This window comes from Procambarus clarkii, chromosome 27 (genome assembly GCF_040958095.1).
Source record: "Procambarus clarkii isolate CNS0578487 chromosome 27, FALCON_Pclarkii_2.0, whole genome shotgun sequence".
Taxonomy (NCBI): Eukaryota; Metazoa; Arthropoda; class Malacostraca; order Decapoda; family Cambaridae; genus Procambarus; species Procambarus clarkii.
The window spans coordinates 33,366,762-33,389,133 of NC_091176.1; the positions used below are offsets into that span (position 1 = coordinate 33,366,762).

Here is a 22,372-nt window from a genome sequence, read left to right on the forward strand (position 1 = left end):
CTATAATTGAGAGGGCAGCCTCTTCTGCCTGTAGAAATAGATCCCACCTGCTCATCATGGGGGACTTCAATCACGGCAGGATTGATTGGGAGAACAAGGAACCGCATGGAGGCGAGGATACGTGGAGAGCCAAACTACTGGAGGTGGCCACTAGAAACGTCTTAACCCAGCATGTCAGTGAACCCACAAGGATGAGAGAAAATGCCAAACCAGCGAGACTCGACCTGGTTTTCACCCTGAACGACTCTGACATAAGAGAAATCAGTTTTGAGGACCCAGTAGGAATGACCGACCACAGTGTATTGGTGTTTGAGTACCTGATTGAAGAAGGGTTATTGAACTCGAGGAGGGATACCGAAACCAAAAGGTTAGCATACCGAAAGGGAAACTATGAGGAGATAAGAAAATGCCTAGCAGATATAGCATGGGAAACAGAGCTCAGGGAAAAGACGGCCCAAGATATGATGGAATACATCACGCAAAAATGCAAGGACGCAGCAAACAAGTTTGTCCCAGTCCAAAAAGAAAACAGTGAAATGAAGATGAGAAACCCATGGTTTAATCAGAGATGTAGGCTAGCTAAGCAGCAAAGTAAAAGGGCATGGAGAAACTATAGGAATAACAGGACACTGGAGAGCAGAGAAAGATACCAGAATGCCAGGAATGAATATGTTAGGATGAGAAGAGAGGCAGAAAGACAATACGAAAATGACATCGCAAGCAAGGCAGAGACTCAGCCTAAATTGCTGCATAGCCACACCAGGAGAAAAACCACAGTAAAGGAACAGGTTATGAAATTAAGGATAGGGGCAGAAGGATTCACTACAAACGACAAGGAAGTGTGTGAGGAACTGAATAAGAAATTCCAAGAGATCTTCACCTTAGAGCAAGGAGAAATCCCAGAGATAAGAGAGGGAATAGCTAACCAGGAACCACTGGAAGAGTTTGAGATTACCAGCGGGGAAGTAAGGAAGTGTTTACTAGAATTGGATGTGACAAAGGCTATAGGCCCAGATGGAATCTCCCCTTGGATACTAAAGGAAGGAGCAGAAGAACTGTGCCTCCCACTCTCCATGGTGTATAACAAATCACTGGCAACAGGGGAACTGCCAGAAATTTGGAAAGCAGCTAACGTAGTCCCGATATACAAGAAAGGGGATAGACGGGAGGCACTGAATTACAGACCAGTGTCCCTAACCTGCATACCATGCAAGATGATGGAGAAGATTGTGCGAAGAAAGCTAGTGGAGCACCTGGAGCGAAAGAGCTTTGTAACACAGCATCAACATGGATTCAGGGATGGCAGGTCCTGCCTCACAGGGTTACTTGAATTCTACGACCAGGCAACAAAAATAAGGCAAGAAAGAGAAGGGTGGGCAGACTGCATATTTTTGGATTGTCAGAAAGCCTTTGACACAGTGCCACACAAGAGGCTAGTGAAAAAACTGGAGATGCAGGCTGGAGTGAAAGGGAAGGTACTCCGTTGGATACAGGAGTACCTAAGTAACAGGAGACAACGAGTCAGTGTGAGGGGTGAGGTCTCAGATTGGCGAGACGTTACGAGTGGAGCACCGCAGGGGTCAGTCCTTGGACCTATACTGTTTCTGATATATGTAAATGATCTTCCAGAGGGTATAGAATCGTTTCTATCAATGTTTGCCGATGATGCAAAAATTATGAGGAGGATTGAAACTGAGGACGATAGTAGGAGGCTACAAGATGACCTAGACAGACTGAGTGAATGGTCTAACAAATGGCTGTTGAAGTTCAACCCGAGTAAATGCAAAGTAATGAAACTAGGTGGTGGAAATAGGAGGCCAAACACAGGATACAGAATAGGAGATGAAGTACTTAATGAAACGAACAGAGAGAAAGATCTAGGAGTTGATATCACACCAAGCCTGTCTCCTGAAGCCCACATAAAAAGAATAACGTCTGCGGCATATGCGAGGCTGGCTAACATCAGAACAGCGTTCAGGAACCTGTGTAAGGAATCATTCAGAATCTTGTACACCACATATGTAAGACCAATCCTGGAGTATGCGGCCCCAGCATGGAGCCCGTACCTTGTCAAACACAAGACGAAGCTGGAAAAAGTCCAAAGGTATGCCACTAGACTAGCCCCAGAACTAAGAGGCATGAGTTACGAGGAAAGGCTGCGGGAAATGCACCTTACGACACTGGAAGACAGAAGAGTAAGGGGAGACATGATCACAACCTACAAAATCCTCAGAGGAATCGACCGGGTAAACAAGGATAAATTATTCAACACTGGTGGGACGCGAACAAGGGGACACAGGTGGAAACTGAGTACCCACATGAGCCACAGAGACGTTAGAAGGAACTTTTTCAGTGTCAGAGTAGTTAACGGATGGAAAGCACTAGGCAGTGATGTGGTGGAGGCTGACTCCATACACAGTTTTAAATGTAGATATGATAGAGCCCAGTAGGCTCAGGAATCTGTACACCAGTTGATTGACAGTTGAGAGGCGGGACCAAAGAGCCAAAGCTCAACCCCCGCAAGCACAAATAGGTGAGTACAAATAGGTGAGTACACACACACACACACATACACGTACATACACACAGGAATAACTCTACAGCACATACTCATATATATATATTCACCTTCTCTTCTCCTCCTCCTCCTCCCTACATGACCGCTTACCAACCACATTCCTTCCAGCTTCCAGCCCCTACCCAACATGACGCTGTCTCAAGTGACGCATGGCCGGACGCCACGCGTCAGCCATGCGCCAAAACATCCGGAGAAGCCCAAGAAACCTTTCTCCTATTCTCCTCCTATTCATTACTCTACCCACATACTCCACATACCCTCCTTCCCCACCCCCCCAACATAACCCCCCCCCCATCAATCCTTACCGCGTAACAAAACACCGGACGCTCACACGCATCCGACACGCGCCAAACATCCGGGAAAAATTCCCCCACATACCGGAAGGCTTACATTCCTTGCACCAGCTGCCCACCTGGGCCCACTAGGCCCACCTGGGCAGATGGTGCGCACGGTTCTAGTCTCAATTTATGCTACTCACACGTGACATGAAAACTTGGTCATCACGTAGTTTACACGTCACACGTGGCGTATACCCGTGTCTGGATGAATGGGTAACTGCCTGCCAATACTGTAGGAGTAAAATATATTTGTGTTCGTATTACCTAGTGACTGGTTCATTGGAGTCGACCTCCTGGTAAAAGTGAAACTTCGCCAACGTCAGTAATGTATGGAGGTCTCCTAGCCCGGATAACGTCTCCCAGCCAGGGTAACGTTTTATAGACATTGTAACGTCTCCTAGCCAAGGTATTGTGTCCTAGCCATGGTAACGTATACTAGCCAGGGTGACGTCTCCTGGCCAGGATAACGTCTCCTAGCCAAGATAACATCTCCCAGCCAGGGTAACGTCTTATAGACATAGTAACGTCTCCTTGCCAAGATAATTTCTCCTAGCCATGGTAACGTATACTAGCCAGGGTGACGTCTCCTAGCCAGGATAACGTCTCCCAGCCAGGGTAACGTCTTATAGACATTGTAACGTCTCGTAGCCAAGGTAACGTCTCCTAGCCATGGTAACGTATACTAGCCAGGGTGACGTCTCCTGGCCAAGGTAACGTCTCCTAGCCAAGGTAACGTCTCCTGGTAAGGCTAACGTCTCCTAGCCATGGTAAAGTCTCCTAGCCAGGTTAACGTCTCCTAAACGGTGTAACGTCTCTTAGCCAGGGTAACATCTTCTAGCCAGAGTAAAGTCTCGTAGTAAGGGTAACGTCTCCTACCCAGGGTAACGTCTCCTAGCCAGGGTAACGTCTCATACCGAGGGTAACTTCTCCTAGCCAAGGTAACGTCTCCTACCCAGGGTAACGTTTCCTAGTAAGGGTAACGTCTCCGAGCCTGGGTAACGTCTTCTAGCCAGAGGTAACGTCTCCTAGCCAGGGTAACGTCTCCTAGTAAGTGTCATGTCTCCTAGCGAAGGTAACGTCTTCTAGCCATGGGTAACGTCTCCTAGCAAGGGGTAACGTCACCTAGCCAAGGTAACGTCTCCTTGCCAAGAAAACGTCTCCTAGCTAAGGTAACGTCTCATAGCCATGGTAATGTCTCCTTCCCAAGGTAACGTCTCCTAGCAAGGGTAACGTCTCCTAGCCAGGGTAACGTCTCCTAGCAAGGGTAACGTCTCCTAGAAAGGGTAACGTCTCCGAGCTTGGGTAACGTCTCCTAGCCAGGATAACGTCTCCTAGCCAGGGTAACGTCTCCAAGCCAGGGTAACGTCTCCTACGCAGGGTAACGTCTCCTAGCCAGGATAAGGTCTCCTAGCAAGGGTAACGTCTCCTTGCCAGGGTAACGTCTACTAGCCAGGATAACGTCTCCTATCCAAGGTAACGTCTCATAACCATGGTAACGTCTCATAGCTAAGGTAACGTCTCCTAGTAAGGGTCACGTCTCCTAGCCAAGATAACGTCTTCTACCCACGGGTAACGTCTCCTAGCCAGGGGTAACGTCTCCTAGCCAGGGTAACGTCTCATAGCCATGGTAACGTCTCCTATCCAAGGTAACGTCTCCTATCCAAGGTAACGTCTCCTAGCCAGGGGTAACGTCTCCTAACCAGGGTAACGTCTCATAGCAAGGGTAACATCTCCTAGCCAGGGTTTCGTCTCCTAGCCAGTGTAACGTCTCCTGTCAATGGTAACGTGTCCTTGGCAAGATAACGTCTCCTAGCCAAGGTTACGTCTCATAGCAAGGGTAACATCTCCTAGCCAGGGTTTCGTCTCCTAGCCAGTGTAACGTTTCTTAGCCAGGTAACGTCTCCTAGGCAGGGTAACGTCTCTTAGTAAGGGTCACATCTCCTAGCCAGGGTAACGTCTCCTAGGCAGGATAACGTCTCCTAGCAAGGGTAACTTCTCCTAGCCAGGGTAACGTCTCCTAGGCAGGATAACGTCTCCTAGCCTGGGTAACGTCTCTTAACCGGAATAACGTCTCCTACCCGGGGTAACGTCTCCTAGGCAGGGTAACGTCTCCTAGCCACGGTAACGTCTCCTAGCCACGGTAACGTCTCCTAGCCAAGGTAATGTCTCCTAGCCAGGGTAACGTCTCCTAGCCAAGGTAGCATCTCCTAGCCAGGATATTGTCTCCTAACCAGGGTAACGTCTCCTAGCCAAGGTAACGTCTCCTAGCCAAGGTAACGTCTCCTAGCCAAGGGTAACGTCTCCTAGCCAGCGTAACATCTTCTAGCAAAGGTAACATCTCCTAGCCAGGGTAACGTCTCCTAGGCAGGATAACGTCTCCTAGCCTGGGTAACGTCTCTTAACCAAGGAAACGTCTTCTAGCCAAGGTAACGTCTCCTAGCCAAGGTAACGTCTCCTAGCCAGGGTAACGTCTCCTTGCCAGGGTAACGTCTCCTAGCTAAGGTAACGTCTCCTAGCTAGGGTAAAGTCTCCTAGTAACGGTAACGTCTCCTAGCCAGGATAACGTCTCTTTGCAGGGGTAAGGTCTCCTAGCCAGGGTAACGTCTCTTAATTGGAATAACGTCTCCTACCCGGGGTAACGTCTCCTAGGCAGGGTAACGTCTCCTAGCCACGGTAACGTCTCCTAGCCAAGGTAATGTCTCCTAGCCAGGATAACGTCTCCTAGCCAGGGTAACATCTCCTAGCCAGGGTAACGTCTCCTAGCTAGGGTAACGTCTCCTAGCCAAGGTAGCATCTCCTAGCCAGGATATTGTCTCCTAGCCAGGGTAACGTCTCCTAGCCAAGGTAACGTCTCCTAGCCAAGGTAACGTCTCCTAGCCAGGGTAACGTCTCCTAGCCAGGGTAACGTCTCCTAGCCAGCGTAACATCTTCTAGCCATGGAAACGTCTACTAGCCTATGTAACGTCTCCTAGCCAGGGGTAACGTCTCCTAACCAGGGTAACGTCTTATAGTAATGGTAACGTCTCTTAGGCAAGATAACGTCTCCTAGCCAAGGTAACGTCTCATAGCAAGGGTAACATCTCCTAGCCAGGGTATTGTCTCCTAGCCAGGGTAACGTCTCCTAGCCAAGGTAACGTCTCACGGGGGAGATACCAGATGCACTTAAAGTAGCAGACATAGCCCCTCTACACAAGGGAGGGAGCAAAGCATTGGCAAAGAATTATAGACCAGTTGCACTAACATCGCACATCATAAAAGTATTTGAGAGAGTGATTAGGAGTCAGGTCACCAATTTCATGGAGACTAATGACCTTCACAACCCAGGCCAACATGGATTTCGAGCGGGAAGATCGTGGCTCTCACAGTTACTTGAGCACTACGACAAAGTCACTGAGGCATTAGAAGAAAAACAGAATGCTGATGTGATATACACGGACTTCGCAAAGGCTTTCGATAAATGTGACCATGGCGTGAGAGCACACAAAATGAAGTCAATGGGAATAACCGGTAAAGTAGGACGCTGGATACTCAGTTTTCTGTCAAACAGGACTCAGCGAGTAACTGTCAACCATATAAAATCTAGTCCAAGTGCAGTGAAAAGCTCTGTACCTCAGGGTACTGTCCTTGCACCGCTGCTTTTCCTTATTCTCATATCAGATATAGACAAAAATACAAGTCACAGCTTCGTATCATCCTTTGCAGATGACACAAAAATTAGTATGAAAATTACCTCGGCTGAAGACATTGAAAAACTTCAAGCTGATATTAATAAAGTTTTCGACTGGGCATCAGAAAATAACATGATGTTTAACAGTGATAAATTCCAGGTACTCAGGTACGGTAAAAATGAGGACCTTAAACATAATACAGAGTACAAAACACAATCAAATGTACCCATAGTAGGAAAACAGCATGTAAAGGATTTGGGAATAATAATGTCTGACGACCTAACGTTTAGGGAGCATAACCAAGCAAATATTGCGACAGCCAGAAAAATGATAGGATGGATTACAAGAACTTTCAAATCCAGGGATCCCATCACAATGGTTGTACTCTTCAAGTCACTTGTGTTGTCCCGTCTTGAGTACTGCTCAGTACTCACTTCCCCCTTCAGAGCAGGAGAGATTGCTGAAATAGAGGGAATACAGAGAACATATACGGCACGCATAGACGCAATAAAGCACCTAAATTATTGGGATCGTCTCAAAGCCCTCCAAATGTACTCACTAGAAAGAAGACGAGAGAGATATCAAATAATATACACCTGGAAGATACTGGAGGGCCAAGTACCAAATCTACACAGTAAAATAACAACGTACTGGAGTGAACGATATGGAAGAAAATGTAGAATAGAACCAGTGAAGAGCAGGGATGCCATAGGCACAATCAGAGAACACTGTATAAACATCAGAGGTTCGCGGTTGTTCAACACACTCCCAGCAAGCATAAGAAATATTGCCGGAACAACCGTGGACATTTTCAAGAGGAAACTAGATTTATTCCTCCAAGGAGTGCCGGACCAACCGGGCTGTGGTGGGTATGTGGGCCTGCGGGCCGCTCCAAGCAACAGCCTGGTGGACCAAACTCTCACAAGTCAAGCCTGGCCTCGGGCCGGGCTTGGGGAGTAGAACTCCCAGAACCCCATCAACCAGGTATAGTACAGGTTACGTCTCCTAGCCTGGGTAACGTCTCTTAGCCAGGTAACGTCTCCTAGGCAGGGTAACGTCTCTTAGCCAAGGTAATGTCTCCTAGCCAAGGTAACGTCTCCTAGCCAGGTTAACGTCTCCTAGCCGGGGTAACATCTTTTGCCAGCGTAACGTCGCCTAGCCAAGGTAACGTCTCCTAGCCAAAGTAACGTTTCCTAGCCAGGTTAACGTCTCTTAGCCAAGGTAACGTCTCCTAACCATGGTAACTTCTCCTAGCCAGGGTAACGTCTCCAACTAAGCGTAACGTCTCCTAGCCAGGTTAACGTCTCCTAGCCGGGGTAACGTCTCCTAGCCAGGGTAACGTCTTCTAGCCGGGGTAACGTCTCCTAGCCGGGGTAACGTCTCCTACAGGGGTAACGTCTCCTACAGGGGTAACGTCTCCTAGCCAGGGTAACGTCTCCTAGCCAGGGTAACGTCTCCTAGCCAGGTTAACGTCTCCTAGCCAGGATAACAGCTCCTAGCCAGAGTAACATCTCCTAGCCAGGGTAACGTCTCCTAGCCATGGTAGCATCTCCTAGCCAGGGTAACGTCTCCTAGTCAAGGTAACGTCTTATAGAAATGGTAACGTCTCCTAGCCAAAGTAACGTCTCCTAGTAAGGGTAACGTCTCGTAGTAAGGGTAACGTCTCCTAGCCAAGGTAACGTCTCCAAACCAGGGTAACGTCTCCTAGCCAGTGTAAGGTCTCCTAGCCAAGGGTAACGTCTCCTAGGCAGGGTAACGTCTCCTAGCCAGTGTAATGTCTCCTAGCCAGGGGTAACGTCTCCTAGCCAAACAAACCTCTCCTAGTCAAGGCAACGTCTCCTAACCATGGAAACGTCTCTTAGCCAAGGTAACGTCTCCTAGCTAATGTAACGTCTCCTAGCCAAAAAAACGTCTCCCAGCCAAGAAAACTTCTTCTAGCCAGGGTAACGTCTCCAAGCCAAGGTAACGTCTCCTAGTCAAGGAAACGTATCCTAGCCTGGGTAACGTCTCCTAGCGAAGGTAACGTCTCCAAACCAAAGTAACATCTCCTAGCCAGTGTAATGTCTCCTAGCCAAGGCAACGTCTCCTCGCCAGGGTAACGTCTATTAGTTAGGGTAATGTCTCCTAATAATGGTAACGTCTCCTAGCGAAAGTAACGTCTCCAAATACGGGTTACGTCTCCTTGCCAGGGCAAAGTCTCCTAGCCAGGGTAACGTCTCTTAGTAAGGGTAACGTCTCTTAGCCAAGGTAACGTCTCCTAGCCAGGATAACGTCTCCTAGCCAGGATAACATCTCCTAGCCAGGGTAACGTCTCCTAGCCAGGATAACGTCTCCTAGCCAGGATAACATCTCCTAGCCAGGGTAACGTCTCCTAGCCAGGATAACGTCTCCTAGCCAAGGTAACGTCTCCAAGCCAAGGTAACGTCTCGTAGTAAGGGTAACGTCTCCTAGTAAGGGTAACGTCTCCTAAACAGGGTAACGTCTCCTAGCCATGATAACGCCTCCTAGCCTGGGTAACGTCTCCTAGCCAAGATAACGTCTTCTTCCCAGGGGAAACGTCTCCTAGCAAGGGGTAACGTCTCCTAGCCAAGGTAACGTGTCCTATCCAAGGTAACGTCTCCTATCCAAGGTAACGTCTTATAGCCATGGTAACATCTCCTAGCCAAGGTAACGTCTCCTAGCCAGGGAAACGTCTCCTAGCCAGGGTAACGTGTCCTAGTAAGGGTAACTTTTCCTAGGCAGGATAACGTCTCCTAGCCTGGGTAACGTCTCTTAACCAAGGTAACGTCTCCTAGCCAAGGTAACGTGTCCTAGCCAGGGTAACATCTCCTAGCCAGGGTAACGTCCCCTAGCCAAGGTAACGTCTCCTAACCAAGGTAACGTCTTCTAGCTAAGGTAACGTCTCCTAGCTAGGGTAAAGTCTCCTAGAAAGGGTAACGTCTCTTACCCAGATTAACGTCTCCTTGCCGTGGTAACGTCTCCTAGCCAGGGTAACGTCTCCTAGCCAGGGTAACGTCTCCTAGGCGAGTAACGTCTCCTAACCACGGTAACGTCTCCTAGCCAAGGTAACGTCTTCTAGCCAAGGTAACGTCTCCTAGCAGGATAACGTCTTCTAGCCAGGGTAACTTCTCCTAACCAGGGTAACGTCTCCTAGCCAAGGTAACGTCTCTTAGCCGGGGTAACGTGTCCTATCCGGGGTAACGTCTCCTAGCCAGGGTAACGTGTCCTAGCCAGGGTAACGTCTCCTAGCCAGGATAACGTCTCCTAGCCTGGGTAACATCTCTTAGCCAGATAACATCTCATAGGCATGGTAAAGTCTTTTAACCAAGGTAACGTCTCATTGCTAGGGTAAAGTCTCCTAGCCAGATTAACGTCTACTAGCCACGGTAACGTCTCCTAGCCAAGGTAACGTGTCCTAGCCAAGGTAACGTGTCCTAGCCAGGATAACGTCTCCTAGCCAAGGTAACGTGTCCTAGCCAAGGTAACGTGTCCTAGCCAGGATAACGTCTCCTAGCCGGGGTAACGTCTCCTAACCAGGGTAACGTCTCCTAACCAGGGTAACGTCTCCTAGCCAAGTTAACGTCTCCTAGCCAGGGTAACGTATTCTAGCCATGGTAACGTCTCCTAGCCACGGTAATGTCTCCTAGACAAGGTAACGTCTCCTAGCCAGGATAACGTCTCCTAGCCAGGGTAACGTCTCCTAGCCAGGGTAACGTCTCCTAGCCAGGGTAACGTCTCCTAGCCAAGGTAGCATCTCCTAGCCAGGGTATTGTCTCCTAGCCAGGGTAACGTCTCCTAGCCAAGGTAACGTCTCATAGTACAGGTTACGTCTCCTAGCCAAGGTGACGTCTCCTAGCCATGGTGACGTCTCCTAGCCAAGGTAACGTCTCCTATCTAAGGTAACGTCTTCGTGTAATGGTAACGTCTCCTAGCCAAGGTAACGTCTCCTAGTACGGGTTACGTCTCCTAGTACGGGTTACGTCTCCTAGCCAGGGTGACGTCTCCTAGCCAAGGTAACGTCTCCTACTACGGGTTACGTCTCCTAGCCAGGGGTAACGTCTTCTAGCCAGGGTAACGTCTCCTAGCCTGGGTAACGTCTCCTAGCCAAGGTAACGTCTCCTAGCCAGGGTAACGTCTCCTAACCAGGGTAACGTCTCCTAACCAGGATAACATCTCCTAGCCAGTTAACGTCTCCTAGTTAGGGGTAACGTCTCCTAGCCAGGGGTAACGTCTCCTAGCAAGGGTAACTTTTCCTAGCCAGTTAACGTCCCCTAGCCAGTTAACGTCTCCTAGCCAGAGGTAACGTCTCCTAGCCAGAGGTAACGTCTCCTAGCCAGGATAACGTCTGCTAGCCAAGGTAACGTCTCCTAGCTAAGGCAACGTCTCCTAGCCAAGATAATGTCTCCTAGCTAAGGCAACGTCTCCTATCCAGGGTAACGTCTCTTAGCCATGGTAACGTCTCCTAGGCAGGGTAACGTCTCCTAGCCAGGGTATCGTCTCCTAGCCAGGGAAACATCTCCTAGCCAGGGTAACGTCTCCTAGCCGGGTAACGTCTCCTAGCCGGGGTAACGTCTCTTAGCCATGGTAACGTCTCCTAGCTAAGGTAACGTTGTGAACTAGTTAACTGTGTACATGTTCCTGAGCCTACTGGGCTCAATCATGTCTACATATGAAACTGTGTATGGAGTCAGCCTCCACCACATCACTGCCTAATGCATTTCATCTGTTAACTACTCTGACACTGAAAAAGTTCCTTCTAACGTCTCTGTGGCTCATCTGGGTACTAAGTTTCCACCTGTGTCCCCATGTTCGTGTCCCACCAGTGCTGAAGAGTTTGTCTTTGTCCACCCTGTCAATTCCCCTGAGAATTTTGTAGGTGGTTATCATGTCTCCCCTTACTCCTCTGTCTTCCAGGGATGTGAGGTTCAGCTCCTTTAACCTTTCCTCGTAGCTCATACCTCTCAGTTCCGGGACGAGCCTGGTGGCATACTGCTGAATCATTTCTAACTTTGTCTTGTGTTTAACAAAGTATGGACTCCAAGCCGGAGCTGCATATTCCAGGATTGGTCTGACATAAGTGTTATGCACGGTCCTGAACGATTCCTTATATAAGTTTCTAAAGGCAGTTCTTATGTTGGCCAGTCTAGCGTATGCCGCTGATGATATCCTTTTGATGTGGGCCTCTGGGGACAGGTTCTAACCTGTGGACCCTGAGACCACGCCACACACACAAGTTAGTGTGTGTGACTTGATTGGTATTAACTTTACTGTCTCAAGTTAGACAAGTGTATTTTGTCGTACTCGTTACGTGGTGAGTGGACCAGTTATATAACTGTATTACTAATGTCTTGGTGACCTATACTTGTTACTGTGTTAACATGTACAGGAATTATCAGACCACTCACCCTCTGACACTGCACTGTGTCAGACCACTCACCTTCTGATACTGTACTGTGTCAGACCACTCACCTTCTGACACTGTACTGTGTCAGACCACTCACCTTCTGACACTGTACTGTGTCAGACCACTCACCTTCTGACACTGTACTGTGTCAGACCACTCACCCTCTGACACTGTACTGTGTCAGACCACTCACCTTCTGACACTGTACTGTGTCAGACCACTCACCTTCTGACACTGTACTGTGTCAGACCACTCACCTTCTGACACTGTACTGTGTCAGACCACTCACCCTCTGACACTGTACTGTGTCAGACCACTCACCTTCTGACACTGTACTGTGTCAGACCACTCACCTTCTGTACTGTACTGTGTCAGACCACTCACCTTCTGACACTGTACTGTGTCAGACCACTCACCTTCTGACACTGTACTGTGTCAGACCACTCACCTTCTGTACTGTACTGTGTCAGACCACTCACCTTCTGGCACTGTACTGTGTCAGACCACTCACCCTCTGACACTGTACTGTGTCAGACCACTCACCTTCAGTACTGTACTGTGTCAGACCACTCACCTTCTGACACTGTACTGTGTCAGACCACTCACCTTCTGACACTGTACTGTGTCAGACCACTCACCTTCTGACACTGTACTGTGTCAGACCACTCACCTTCTGACACTGTACTGTGTCAGACCACTCACCTTCTGTACTGTACTGTGTCAGACCACTCACCTTCTGACACTGTACTGTGTCAGACCACTCACCTTCTGTACTGTACTGTGTCAGACCACTCACCTTCTGACACTGCACCGTGTCAGACCACTCACCTTCTGACACTGCACTGTGTCAGACCACTCACTGAAGAATCACCCGCAAATACCACACTGCAGAGAAGGGGCTTAACGTCACTAGGATGGTAACTCGGGCTCAGAAACCACCTGTTGTCAGGTGGTCACACCCAGGAACTGAGTCACCGGTGTGTTACCCGTCTCTCCTCAACTCCGGCGTCCTCCTTCACGGTTCCCTTAGTCTCTCTTCACTGTCTCCTCCTCACATCGAGTTATTTTAATACTATCTTTCTATCACTTAAAGCCCTGAAAGGAACAAGAGGAAACAAAGTTGTCTAAAAGACATTTATTACACACAAGAACTTATAATATAATGATTAGATGGTGCCTTGGATGGGGTCCTCAACTTGTAGCTTTTCTCTTAGTCACTTCACAAAATTAAGTTAATATCAGCTCAAAGAATTATGGCACACATAAATATTTATCAAACCAATGCACAAATCATCAAATTTAATACACCACCAATTATCTGGAGATATAACATTATGTCATCATCAGAGATCGTTGCCTCAATAAATGTCGTTAATCTTCCATGTAGTCTCTATTTATCAAATTGTTCATCACTAGGCTACTGCTCTCTTCTCCGCCAATGCGCTGGGCAGAAATCACTATCATCAGAGCTAAGCTTCTACATATAAATCAATAATAATGAATTAATACTCTCACTTTCTTTCACTGCATCATGTACACCAACATATACATTCCTCTCATAAACAAACACAGGCGACCAAACGATCCTCCATATATATCCCTTTGCAAATTTATATCCGTTTTAATCAGACAAGATTCCTCTTTGCCAATTAATGTTCAAGTAAACCAACAGCAGAATCATCCATTAATTAGTCCTCAAATAGGTGTAAACCTCTAACAGCTCCCATACACGAACCTGCAAGTTTACCACAACAAAATAATATATTTCCATAAATAAATATTAAGTGATTAAAATATAACTCCAGGACCCTAATGTCATCAGCTGGCCTGCACCACGAAGGGTACTCTCCCCTCCTGGCGAGTATACTTGCTGGTATACGACCTATCCGTTGACCACCGTTGAGCAAGCATGTGTCCCTCTTGCCTCCATCATAATCACAGCATGCACGACTAATTTGTGTCAAAACACCAATGTCATATCACTGGGCACTAATCCTCCATGCAACAAGGTAACTATGCTGATCAGAGGGTTCTGACCACAAAATTGCAAGAGTGAGGACATTTGCTTCCCAATGTCATTATGGCGCGAGGAGTTAACCTCTTCTAGGTCGCCCACAAAATTTTCGTTCGACGGTCACTGTCGATTACTCTTATGTCCTGACTTGGGTGTGGGTTGGGGTCAATATGCAGGTCCTGGCTTGTGTGTGGGTTGGGGTCAATATGCAGGTCCTGACTTGGGTGTGGGTTGGGGTCAATATGCAGGTCCTGGCTTGTGTGTGGGTTGGGGTCAATATGCAGGCCCTGACTTGGGTGTGGGTTGGGGTCAATATGCAGGTCCTGACTTGGGTGTGGGTTGGGGTCAATATGCAGGTCCTGACTTGGGTGTGGGTTGGGGTCAATATGCAGGTCCTGACTTGGGTGTGGGTTGGGGTCAATATGCAGGTCCTGACTTGGGTGTGGGTTGGGGTCAATATGCAGGTCCTGACTTGGGTGTGGGTTGGGGTCAATATGCAGGTCCTGACTTGGGTGTGGGTTGGGGTCAATATGCAGGTCCTGACTTGGGTGTGGGTTGGGGTCAATATGCAGGTCCTGGTTTGTGTGTGGGTTGGGGTCAATATGCAGGTCCTGGCTTGTGTGTGGGTTGGGGTCAATATGCAGGTCCTGACTTGGGTGTGGGTTGGGGTCAATATGCAGGTCCTGACTTGGGTGTGGGTTGGGGTCAATATGCAGGTCCTGGCTTGTGTGTGGGTTGGGGTCAATATGCAGGTCCTGACTTGGGTGTGGGTTGGGGTCAATATGCAGGTCCTGACTTGGGTGTGGGTTGGGGTCAATATGCAGGTCCTGGCTTGGGTGTGGGTTGGGGTCAATATGCAGGTCCTGACTTGGGTGTGGGTTGGGGTCAATATGCAGGTCCTGACTTGGGTGTGGGTTGGGGTCAATATGCAGGTCCTGGCTTGTGTGTGGGTTGGGGTCAATATGCAGGTCCTGACTTGGGTGTGGGTTGGGGTCAATATGCAGGTCCTGACTTGGGTGTGGGTTGGGGTCAATATGCAGGTTCTGGCTTGTGTGTGGGTTGGGGTCAATATGCAGGTCCTGACTTGGGTGTGGGTTGGGGTCAATATGCAGGTCCTGACTTGGGTGTGGGTTGGGGTCAATATGCAGGTCCTGACTTGGGTGTGCGTTGGGGTCAATATGCAGGTCCTGACTTGGGTGTGGGTTGGGGTCAATATGCAGGTACTGACTTGGGTGTGGGTTGGGGTCAATATGCAGGTCCTGACTTGGGTGTGGGTTGGGGTCAATATGCAGGTCCTGACTTGGGTGTGGGTTGGGGTCAATATGCAGGTCCTGACTTGGGTGTGGGTTGGGGTCAATATGCAGGTCCTGACTTGGGTGTGGGTTGGGGTCAATATGCAGGTCCTGACTTGGGTGTGGGTTGGGGTCAATATGCAGGTCCTGACTTGGGTGTGGGTTGGGGTCAATATGCAGGTACTGACTTGAGTGTGGGGTCAATATGCAGGTCCTGGCTTGGGTGTGGGTTGGGGTCAATATGCAGGTACTGACTTGGGTGTGGGGTCAATATGCAGGTCCTGACTTGGGTGTGGGTTGGGGTCAATATGCAGGTCCTGACTTGGGTGTGGGTTGGGGTCAATATGCAGGTCCTGACTTGGGTGTGGGTTGGGGTCAATATGCAGGTCCTGACTTGGGTGTGGGTTGGGGTCAATATGCAGGTACTGACTTGAGTGTGGGGTCAATATGCAGGTCCTGGCTTGGGTGTGGGTTGGGGTCAATATGCAGGTACTGACTTGGGTGTGGGGTCAATATGCAGGTCCTGACTTGGGTGTGGGTTGGGGTCAATATGCAGGTCCTGACTTGGGTGTGGGTTGGGGTCAATATGCAGGTCCTGACTTGGGTGTGGGTTGGGGTCAATATGCAGGTCCTGACTTGGGTGTGGGTTGGGGTCAATATGCAGGTCCTGACTTGGGTGTGGGTTGGGGTCAATATGCAGGTCCTGACTTGGGTGTGGGTTGGGGTCAATATGCAGGTCCTGACTTGGGTGTGGGTTGGGGTCAATATGCAGGTCCTGACTTGGATGTGGGTTGGGGTCAATATGCAGGTACTGACTTGAGTGTGGGGTCAATATGCAGGTCCTGGCTTGGGTGTGGGTTGGGGTCAATATGCAGGTACTGACTTGGGTGTGGGGTCAATATGCAGGTCCTGACTTGGGTGTGGGTTGGGGTCAATATGCAGGTCCTGACTTGGGTGTGGGTTGGGGTCAATATGCAGGTACTGACTTGAGTGTGGGGTCAATATGCAGGTCCTGGCTTGGGTGTGGGTTGGGGTCAATATGCAGGTACTGACTTGGGTGTGGGGTCAATATGCAGGTCCTGGCTTGGGTGTGGGTTGGGGTCAATATGCAGGTACTGACTTGAGTGTGGGGTCAATATGCAGGTCCTGGCTTGGGTGTGGGTTGGGGTCAATATGCAGGTACTGACTTGAGTGTGGGGTCAATATGCAGGTCCTGGCTTGGGTGTGGGTTGGGGTCAATATGCAGGTACTGACTTGGGTGTGGGGTTAATATGCAGGTCCTGGCTTGGGTGTGGGTTGGGGTCAATATGCAGGTACTGACTTGGGTGTGGTGGGGTCAATATACAGGTACTGACTTGGGTGTGGGGTCAATATGCAGGTACTGACTTGGGCGTGGGGTCAATATGCAGGTACTGACTTGGGTGTGGGGTCAATATACAGGTACTGACTTGGGCGTGGGGTCAATATACAGGTACTGACTTGGGCGTGGGGTCAATATGCAGGTACTGACTTGGGCGTGGGGTCAATATGCAGGTACTGACTTGGGTGTGGTGGGGTCAATATGCAGGTACTGACTTGGGTGTGGGGTCAATATACAGGTACTGACTTGGGCGTGGGGTCAATATGCAGGTACTGACTTGGGCGTGGGGTCAATATGCAGGTACTGACATGGGTGTGGTGGGGTCAATATGCAGGTACTAACTTGGGTGTGGTGGGGTCAATATGCAGGTACCAGCTTTGTTTACTAGAATTCAGTATACTAGAATACTAGATACTAGAATTCTATAATAGTACTAGTATACTAGTACTATAATTCAAATATACTGTCGTGTTGCCAACCCTGGGTTACTCTCTATGTAATGCCAGCACTAGTATAGTATAATCATATATCATTAATCCACAAAGCTCAATGAGATGGATGTGACACCAAAAGCAGAGATAAAATAATAAAGTTTGCTCAAAAGCAAACTACAAACACATGAGATATCTAAATATGTTCTAATGGAAATAATAATGGTGACCAGTCACCAGTCCATAGTCGTCGTGATGATTCTCGTCATCTCCGTACTCGTTCTCTGAGTGAAGTTCCTGGGCGTTGGCTCGTCCAGTCGTCACTGCACACGTCGATCCCTCAAGCACTCATTCACAGAGACTATTCACTCCTGGATCAGGATGCGTCTTCTCCCTTCTGAGTTCCCAGTGGGCGTGATCCAATCACAACCGCTCTGAGTACCTTGGAGTTCCACTGACGGCGAGCCACTCACTACTCCAGCCGTCGTAACTCTCATTACTCTTCCAAGACTATCAGCTCACAGTTCTCGGCGCTCTTACACCGCTGGAACTCAGCTTTCTCGCACTTTCCTGAAAGACTGCAGTCTTTGGTAGTCACTATAAACTTGTCAGGCTGTGTAAATCCACTGACAGAGGCTCCTAGACCTCGGAACTCTAGAGCTCAACCAGCGCACGTCTACTCTCAGTGAGGCGTCCCCGAACTCTGAGCGCCTGGCGTTCTTCAGGCGCCGGGTCAGATCTCCCGGTGACGTCACAGACCCAGGGGCGGGCTCTGGTTGGTCAATCAAGTCATGTGACCTCAGCCAACCAATCACCGGCCGACGGGCGCCGCACACAAAATGGTGGCAGGGAGCTCCATTTTGTTGTACCTAGGGCGCGACTTCTCCCCTTTACCTACATAATTATAATACCAATTTCTCCATAAATCGGTAACCATTTCAGTAGCCTCATACCTCAAAAGATTCCCTGCATCTCAGAGAATTTGAAGGTAAGCTGATATGACTTAAATCCGGTATACGGAAGAAATCAGAGAGGACACCATCACAACAGCCTTGGGTTATATTCTCAACACCATCCCGAGGGTAGAGCTGCTTCACAGCCTTGGGTTATATTCTCATCACCATCCCGAGGGTAGAGCTGCTTCACAGCCTTGGGTCATATTCTCAACACCATCCCGAGGGTAGAGCTGCTTCACAGCCTTGGGTTATATTCTCATCACCATCCCGAGGGTAGAGCTGCTTCACAGCCTTGGGTCATATTCTCAACACCATCCCGAGGGTAGAGCTGCTTCACAGCCTTGGGTTATATTCTCAACACCATTTCGAGGGTAGAGCTGCTTCACAGCCTTGGGTTATATTCTCATCACCATCCCGAGGGTAGAGCTGCTTCACAGCCTTGGGTCATATTCTCAACACCATCCCGAGGGTAGAGCTGCTTCACAGCCTTGGGTTATATTCTCATCACCATCCCGAGGGTAGAGCTGCTTCACAGCCTTGGGTCATATTCTCAACACCATCCCGAGGGTAGAGCTGCTTCACAGCCTTGGGTCATATTCTCATCACCATCCCGAGGGTAGAGCTGCTTCACAGCCTTGGGTCATATTCTCAACACCATCCCGAGAGTAGAGCTGCTTCACAGCCTTGGGTCATATTCTCAACACCATCCCGAGGGTAGAGCTGCTTCACAGCCTTGGGTCATATTCTCAACACCATCCCGAGAGTAGAGCTGCTTCACAGCCTTGGGTCATATTCTCAACACCATCCCGAGAGTAGAGCTGCTTCACAGCCTTGGGTCATATTCTCAACACCATCCCGAGGGTAGAGCTGCTTCACAGCCTTGGGTCATATTCTCAACACCATCCCGAGAGTAGAGCTGCTTCACAGCCTTGGGTCATATTCTCAACACCATCCCGAGGGTAGAGCTGCTTCACAGCCTTGGGTCATATTCTCAACACCATCCCGAGGGTAGAGCTGCTTCACAGCCTTGGGTTATATTCTCAACACCATCCCGAGAGTAGAGCTGCTTCACAGCCTTGCGTCATGTACATTTGACCCCCAGTGCACTAGGCCCACTAGCCAGTGTCGTTTGGGCAGGACGACAACCCATGATGCAAGATTACGATGTCACAGTGGGAAAGATCATTAGTTGGTGTTACTGTCTCGGCCACTGACGTGTCAGTCTCGTCTTGTTAGCTCTGTGGGAACCTCAACGTGGACTATTGCAAGGTGCAATTGCAAGTCTTCTGTTAGAAGCTAGTAATTACAATATACTTGGTTACATATGGTGTGGCAGGAATACTACAAATATCAATATGCTTGGTTACCTATGGGGTGGCAAGAATACCGTGAAGGGTACTGTGTTTGGTTACCTATGGGGTGGCAAGAATACCGTGAAGGGTACTGTGTTTGGTTACCTATGGGGTGGCAAGAATACCGTGAAGGGTACTGTGTTTGGTTACCTATGGGGTGGCAAGAATACCGTGAAGGGTACTGTGTTTGGTTACCTATGGGGTGGCAAGAATACCGTGAAGGGTACTGTGTTTGGTTACCTATGGGGTGGCAAGAATACCGTGAAGGGTACTGTGTTTGGTTACCTATGGGGTGGCAAGAATACCGTGAAGGGTACTGTGTTTGGTTACCTATGGGGTGGCAAGAATACCGTGAAGGGTACTGTGTTTGGTTACCTATGGGGTGGCAAGAATACCGTGAAGGGTACTGTGTTTGGTTACCTATGGGGTGGCAAGAATACCGTGAAGGGTACTGTGTTTGGTTACCTATGGGGTGGCAAGAATACCGTGAAGGGTACTGTGTTTGGTTACCTATGGGGTGGCAAGAATACCGTGAAGGGTACTGTGTTTGGTTACCTATGGGGTGGCAAGAATACCGTGAAGGGTACTGTGTTTGGTTACCTATGGGGTGGCAAGAATACCGTGAAGGGTACTGTGTTTGGTTACCTATGGGGTGGCAAGAATACCGTGAAGGGTACTGTGTTTGGTTACCTATGGGGTGGCAAGAATACCGTGAAGGGTACTGTGTTTGTTTACCTATGGGGTGGCAAGAATACCGTGAAGGGTACTGTGTTTGGTTACCTATGGGGTGGCAAGAATACCGTGAAGGGTACTGTGTTTTGTTACCTATGGGGTGGCAAGAATACCGTGAAGGGTACTGTGTTTGGTTACCTATGGGGTGGCAAGAATACCGTGAAGGGTACTGTGTTTGGTTACCTATGGGGTGGCAAGAATACCGTGAAGGGTACTGTGTTTGTTTACCTATGGGGTGGCAAGAATACCGTGAAGGGTACTGTGTTTGGTTACCTATGGGGTGGCAAGAATACCGTGAAGGGTACTGTGTTTGGTTACCTATGGGGTGGCAAGAATACCGTGAAGGGTACTGTGTTTGGTTACCTATGGGGTGGCAAGAATACCGTGAAGGGTACTGTGTTTGGTTACCTATGGGGTGGCAAGAATACCGTGAAGGGTACTGTGTTTGGTTACCTATGGGGTGGCAAGAATACCGTGAAGGGTACTGTGTTTGGTTACCTATGGGGTGGCAAGAATACCGTGAAGGGTACTGTGTTTGGTTACCTATGGGGTGGCAAGAATACCGTGAAGGGTACTGTGTTTGGTTACCTATGGGGTGGCAAGAATACCGTGAAGGGTACTGTGTTTGGTTACCTATGGGGTGGCAAGAATACCGTGAAGGGTACTGTGTTTGGTTACCTATGGGGTGGCAAGAATACCGTGAAGGGTACTGTGTTTGGTTACCTATGGGGTGGCAAGAATACCGTGAAGGGTACTGTGTTTGGTTACCTATGGGGTGGCAAGAATAGTATAAACGTTCTTGGTTGATATTGAACTTTATTAACCTGATCTTTCCTACATATTTCCAGGGCCAACTTTTGTTGGTCCATGTTAGTCACAAGCTCACTTGGCTTTCTCCTGCTGCCACCATTGACAGTTCCAGTACGGCAAAGTGATCTCCAAGATCTCAATCTCTGGCTAAGTATCTCCTCTACCTTGCAGGTGTTGCTGCACCTGCCTGATGGGGACCCTCAGCTAAGGAACATATCAGAGTACAACATAGTGATCAGCAACATGATTGACTCTAAAAATTCTGGTCGTCGCCTCAACTTGGTGGGATCCTTCACAGCTGTGCGATAACATTTAGGCCATCAGAAAAGTTTATTGTGTAAACTCTAATACAAATTAGAATCGCAATAAGTAAACCCGGTTTGTATTTACAGACCCAAGGATGACTAATTCAATCTTTCACCCGTGATAAATGACTTATTTCAGAGTAGCTATAACATAAGCTGCGTGTCCAGTACTTCTTAAAGTGGCTGTGAGGGCAGGTGATATTGTGTGCCTTTCTCTCATCATAAACCTTTACATTAGTGCAGTAGACGGCTCTCAAATATATAATCTCAATATAAGTACACCCGGGGCCATAATACTAAAAAAAAAATTATTTGAATTATAATATAATTAAACACAAAACAGTGCACAAGTTCTTATAAGTTAGAACATTGGTCTCACCAGCACACTCGTGTCTGAACCACAATAAACAGTACATAAACAATTTAAGACCTCAAATTCAAGTAAAATATTAATGCTAGACTATAATAGAGAATGTAGGCGTCAATGCCTAACACTTGCACTAAGGTTAAGCTTGTAATTAACATTAATTAAATTGCATAATTTCAGTGTGTTTCCTTCCAACATTAACCAATGACTACTCTACTAAGCTGTACACGGATAAAAATATTTAGTCAGAGATAACAACACAGAAGAAATATATAATTAAACATTTGTACCAAGTCAATTTCATTATTAAATTGAAAAAAATATGAGCAACACCAACAGCTTCATATGGAGAGAGAGCAAGAGATGACCAAGTGAATAATTCAGAGAGCCAACTGAGGTAATACAAGGAGTTAGAGCAGCCAAGCAGGACTCCGGGCGGAGGTGGCTTAAACTGTATATAAACACACAGGCAAGTTTGGTCCATTATTCCCAGGCCTATCCTGTCTTGGGTGCCTCCATACACTGGACATACCCGGGGGCCTCCATACACTGGATATACCCGGGTGCCTCCATACACTGGATATACCCGGGTGCCTCCATACACTGGATATACCCGGGTGCCTCCATACACTGGATATACCCGGGTGGCTCCATACACTAGACATACCCGGGTGCCTCCATACACTGGATATACCCGGGTGCCTCCATACACTGGATATACCCGGGTGCCTCCATACACTGGATATACCCGGGTGCCTCCAAACA

At 48.6% G+C, this 22,372-nt stretch overlaps 1 protein-coding gene across 1 annotated transcript in view; it reads left to right on the forward strand.

Annotated features, from left to right (window-relative positions):
• LOC123762223 (uncharacterized) overlaps positions 1-21,786 on the forward strand; it is a 188,596-nt gene extending 166,810 nt beyond the window's left edge. Inside the window, exon 13 of the mRNA XM_069332537.1 lies at positions 21,107-21,786. Coding sequence (XP_069188638.1) covers positions 21,107-21,244 — 138 coding nt within the window. The 3' untranslated portion in view covers positions 21,245-21,786. The remainder of the gene's footprint in view (positions 1-21,106) is intronic.
• Positions 21,787-22,372: the final 586 nt, after the last annotated feature.